Source organism: Phaethon lepturus, unplaced genomic scaffold (genome assembly GCF_000687285.1).
Source record: "Phaethon lepturus isolate BGI_N335 unplaced genomic scaffold, ASM68728v1 scaffold35277, whole genome shotgun sequence".
Classification (NCBI taxonomy): Eukaryota; Metazoa; Chordata; class Aves; order Phaethontiformes; family Phaethontidae; genus Phaethon; species Phaethon lepturus.
In genome coordinates this window covers 1-5256 of record NW_010551753.1, presented here as the reverse complement: position 1 = coordinate 5256, position 5256 = coordinate 1, and the positions used below count along the sequence as shown (strand labels likewise).

Here is a 5256-nt window from a genome sequence, read left to right as displayed (position 1 = left end):
GCTGAACACCTTGGCTGTGATAACTTATCACACGCTATGAGTTCCGACCTACTGCAGCAAACGCAGTTCCAGAAACAAAGGTTCCTGCAAATCTCTCCCCAATTTTTTCGTTTGGTCTTTGAGGACTTTAAAAAGAGTTGGAAGTGGTAAGAAATTAAAAACAATAGATAAGATTGTAAAGCTCTGAGACAAACAAAATAAGTTGCCTATGAAGTAGAAACAACATTTGCATTAGCATACTCTACCTTGTAGTTGTAGGGTTTGTGCGAAAAGAGTTCGGGGCTCATGTAGTATGGTGTGCCTATGAGAGTGCTGGCCATGTCGTATTGGTTTTCCAACACTCTGGCTATTCCCAGGTCACCCACTTTGATTATATTTGTTCGTGTCAGAAAAACATTTTGAGTTTTAAGATCTCTGTGCAGAATGTGCTTTTCATGTAAATACTGGGGGACAAAAACATATAAATAGAGTTAAGTAACTCCCAATTGGTTCTTCTACACTGAAAAGTAACATCACATTAGGAAAGTCAAAGAGGGAAAATACAAACGCAGAAAAGACACAAACATCACTATCAAAGTCATGAGTGCCCCTGCTGAAGACAATATTAGTGAATTAACATTAAGAATGACCGATATAGACACGACCCAAAACCTGGCACTGCTTTAGCAAAATCTCCCTGTGTAGCTCTAACAAGCCAGCAGAAAAGAGGAAATAAAAATGTAAAGCTAAGACTCAGATTTTAACTGACTTTCTGCTGCCTCCAATTTTTGACAGTCATTTCTTAGTCTTTAGTATAAAATTTCAGTAGAAAACACGTGAGCTTTGTGTAAATACGGATAGATTAGTATCATAATAAGCAAGAACAGGCAGTACTGTAGACTTAGTTGCCTATGTCTGACCACAACAGGCAACTTTAAGACAGAATTTTCTGTCCATTTTCTTATTTCTTAGTGTTAACATTCACATCTGGCCTTTATTACTGTAACAATTGTCTCTAAAGTTTGGTAAACTCCAAATACTGGAGTTCAACAGGCTGAGATAAGATTTAATAGAAGTGATGAATTAGTAGTCTGAATTTACCATTAAAAAACACCAGCAAAATCACAGAACACAAAATGCTTCTGAAAGAAGCCTTTTTTTTTTTTTTTTAAGATACATTTTGTAAATTTAATTTAAGCTTTCAAACCAGAGTAGCATGTCAGACTAGAACTGCAAAAATCCTGGAAATTACTGTGATACAGAGGTATAGACATAAAATATGATAGCAATTTCTCACCTAAAATAGGAACTTAATCAGACTGCAACAACCTGTGAACATTTTTAATGTACTAATACCCATCGTATTTAGATGCTACCCCAGCCAAACTGAAATTCAAAATCTGTAGCCCAGCTGCGGAAATTTAAATGCAGAAAGAGCCAAATTAAATTTATATCTGAAGGTGACAAAGTTATACTTTATTTTACCTGCAGTGCCATGGCAATCTGGACAAACCATTCCACCACCTGATTCTCAGGCAAAAGTTTGCCCTTCTGCTCTTTAAGTTTGTGATACAGATCTCCTCCCTCACAGAAGCCCATAACAATGTACAACAGGCCATCTCCCCCCTGCCAGGACTCTCTGTAGGTGACAATGTTCGGGTGTTTCAACTGGGATAACAACTGTGCCTCTTGTTCTGCTGCTTTCCTCTCTCGGTTGGAAGCATTCTTAAGGTTTAACTTTTTGATGACATACTGTAAAAGAAATTGCAAGATACATTATGAGAGATGAAAGTAACTATGCATAAGCCCTAGGAAATTCCCCAAATCTAAAGCAAATAGAGTATTTGCTCTCAACGCATTATTCTGCATAGAGATCGCAATTTGTCTAGCAGTTATACACCACTTCTACCATTACGTTGTAAAAATGGAACAGGCATGGCTATTCCATTAATCTACCTGAATAAAACTCTGCATGGGAACTTTGTGGTGTTTTGTGGTTTTTTGACTAATATTCACATTTATCTTCCCCCCTCCCCCCCATTTTAAATGTGTGTCTATCATTTATCTCTTAGGCCTGAAATACCCGTTTGAGCATCACAGTTACTCTCAAAATGGGCCACTTCAATAGTAACTGTATAATAATCTTATAGTAAGTGTATAATGTTATTATAGTATATAAGAGTAAATATATAATAACATTAAGGAAAGTATGCAGTCATATGCAAAAAATTACAATGGATGTCTAAGATAAAAGTAATCTGGCTGAACTTATTTTGCTCTTCTCTTCTAGAAAACCAAGCCCAAGTCCTTTCATTTTATTTTAAGGAACAGTGGACTTTTCTTTTCAGCTTCTTCAGACATGAAACATATGTTGTTTGTAAAAAAAGAGAAACTCAAGCAATAACATCTCACAACTTTGGCAAACATAGATCATACATTTGAAGATCAGAAAAAGTTGTTAAAATCTCAATTTCAATGTTTATATTACAAATTCTCCATTTTCATATTCACAAGAAACATCTAACAGAGCTGAATTTCTGAATGTGCAAAATAATGCTGCTGAGCTTTTCAGGTCTGTTCATTCTTTTCTTAAAAAAACTTGCACCTGGCAGAAGATCCCCAAGGCAGAACTGATTTAGGATTCATTGCTTTGTACAAAAAGTCTACAAAACAGTGAAGCATGGGAGAATAGGAAACAGCTTCCATCAGGAAAAGAAACAGAGCAAGTAGAGATGCTGTTGGAGGGCTGGTACAGTTAGGGGCACATTGAAAAAAATATTTTCTCAAAAGCCTGAAAGCAGATCTAATTTCTTTTTTTTTTTTTTTTTAACTTATCTTAAAACTACCAGATAACCATTTTAACTGTCTGTTGCATTTATGAGTTTCTGCATATCTAGGCTTAAACTTATTGAAGAAGAAAGTAACTATTATAGGCGAATAGACTCTTGGTCATAGTGAAAGAGTCAAAAGGTCATATGCTCAATCCTAGATTTATTTTATTCTGTATTAAGATGGGTTTACAATTTTTTAAAACTACATATGAAAGCTGTTACTTACTTCCCTAATATGTACTAGGTCAAATGTACTTCCAAGAAATTCCAGGTTTTAGCAAAAATATAATTGAAGCTGAAGATGAGACAATAAAACCCATAGCACACGTTCATCATACACAGCACCAGTTTTTAGGCCTGACCTGGCCCCCTTCCTGATGTAAATGTTGTGGTAAGCACTTTTAGCACATCAGCTTTCCATGCAACAATCATGCCATGGTATACACCTAGCCCTACTCTTACCTGAGAGTTTTTAAACCTAAACACCTAAAAAAAAATAATAATCTACTTACTCAGTTTCAGTATCCCTGGCAATTGCTTAGGGTGTCTACTTCCCAGGCGGGCCCTATTCATTTAGTCCAGCACATTTAATTAGTATTGAGGAAGACTGCCCCTATGTACCAAGGGAACCAATTATGCATAAATCAACAGTACCTCATGATTCTGTGTTTCAGAAGTCTGCTAGATATTAAACAAGCTCCTCAATTCTTATAACCTATGATGATGCACAGCTCCCAAGAGGAATATAACATAAGTAATTGTGCACAGCATCATCTAAGCTTCAAATAAAACAGAAATGCTGTAACTACTTGTGTTCTATGTGACAAGCCAACTACAACTGTATCTTTGGGCATGGAAACCAAAAGCTTTTAGCTTTCTATCAGCATCTGTCTTCAGACACTATACTACCAAAATGCAAAAAGCATGCATATAGCCTAAGTTTAAACCTGGCATTGGTTATATTTGGTTTAATGAGCATGTTATCCTGGCAAGATTCCCATAAAGTCTATTGCAACACTCTGCTGCCTTATTTGATACCAAATTGTGTACAAACTGGAGGTTTTTTTGTTTTAAACATCTGGGGCCACTTGAATTTTTCAAAAAAAAGCAGCATTCATTTACCAGCAAATACTATTAAATAAAATATAATTTCTTTCACAGAACATACAGCACTATGCCAAAGCCACAACAAAAAAATCCCAATCATCCTGCTACAGAAGAAAATTTATAAAAGTTGGCAAAAGATAAAACACAGTAACACACATCAAATATTTAAGATGAAATAAGAATGATAAGGAAACAAGGCTCTTGCCAATGTTAATGATCAGCAGCATGGCAAAGAGGTGAAATTCAAGGACCTGTATACGGTTGAAAGTCACCTCAATGCACTGTTTACTTTGAGGACGACGAGGTTACCAACTCTTTGTGGTCATTGGACTATGCACCGCGGTGACTGGCCTGGAGGGAACAAGTGCTGCCATCGCTGCTACCCAACCCATCGGTTGTGGGGATTCACCTTTGGATTCCAGCCTCTTCCCTCATCCAGAAAGGATGCACCCTCTGATCACAAATGCTTCTCCCATCATCTCTAGCCAAATCCTGGGCATAAGGCTCACACCCACGATTTCTGCAGTGCTGCTCTGCAGATGTTCTCCATTCCCATTTCTTTGTCCCCTTGCATTTTCAAATTTCAAATTATTTCAACTTTCCAACAAAAAGGCAAAGAACAAAATGCTTGCACTTCAAGTCTGATGCAACCAAAACCTTGCCAGGTTCTGCCACGGTCAGTATAGCAAACCCAAGGCCCGTCTTCCTCCAGCAGAGTCAATGCCAGCAAAAGCCAATACCAGAAAGCTGTTTTTTCCATCCTTGCTATCATTTCTATCTCCAAGTGTGTTAAAGACACTACACAAGCAGTAACAACCCAAGAGCAATCTTTTCTACTTCATGCCAAAAAAGAGCCAGCTGTATTTTCTGTCACGCAAAGGGCTATCAAAGCTAGGTTTTCCTCCCAAAAACAAGGCACTATACATTTTAAAAAACAATAAGCAGTTTTATTTAAATGAAAAAAAAAGTGAGGATGTAATTTAGTTGGGGTTTGGGTTTGGGGTTTTTTTTTGTTTTTTTTTTAAAAGGGGGGAAAAAGGGGGACTAATTCCCCCCTGATTAAAAGGGGGAAAACAAAAGAGTCTCATCCACACCTTTAACAGAAGTCTTCCTAGACAGGAGAGGAGAAGCGGCATAGCTTGGTGGGCAAGCCCAGCTCACGGGGCTGCAGCCGCACCTCAACACCAGGTCACGGTCACAGCTGCACCCCAACCCCAGGCCACAGCTCTGGTCGTGCCCGGCGCTGTCGCCAGGGCCACATGCCAAGACCGGGCCACACGTCGCATCCCCCAACCAGGCCACGTCCCCAGCGGCACCTCCACAGCGGGCCACGGCCGCA

At 38.5% G+C, this 5256-nt stretch overlaps 1 protein-coding gene across 1 annotated transcript in view; it reads right to left on the bottom strand.

The window, feature by feature from the left end:
- Positions 1–1731, bottom strand: part of NEK4 (NIMA-related kinase 4) — a gene marked incomplete at its 5' end in the record, with an annotated part of 13335 nt that extends 11604 nt beyond the window's left edge. The window contains 2 exons of the mRNA XM_010291020.1: positions 246–443; positions 1465–1731. Of these exons, the coding sequence (XP_010289322.1) occupies positions 246–443; positions 1465–1731 (465 nt within the window). The remainder of the gene's footprint in view (positions 1–245; positions 444–1464) is intronic.
- Between the last annotated feature and the right edge of the window lie 3525 nt (positions 1732–5256).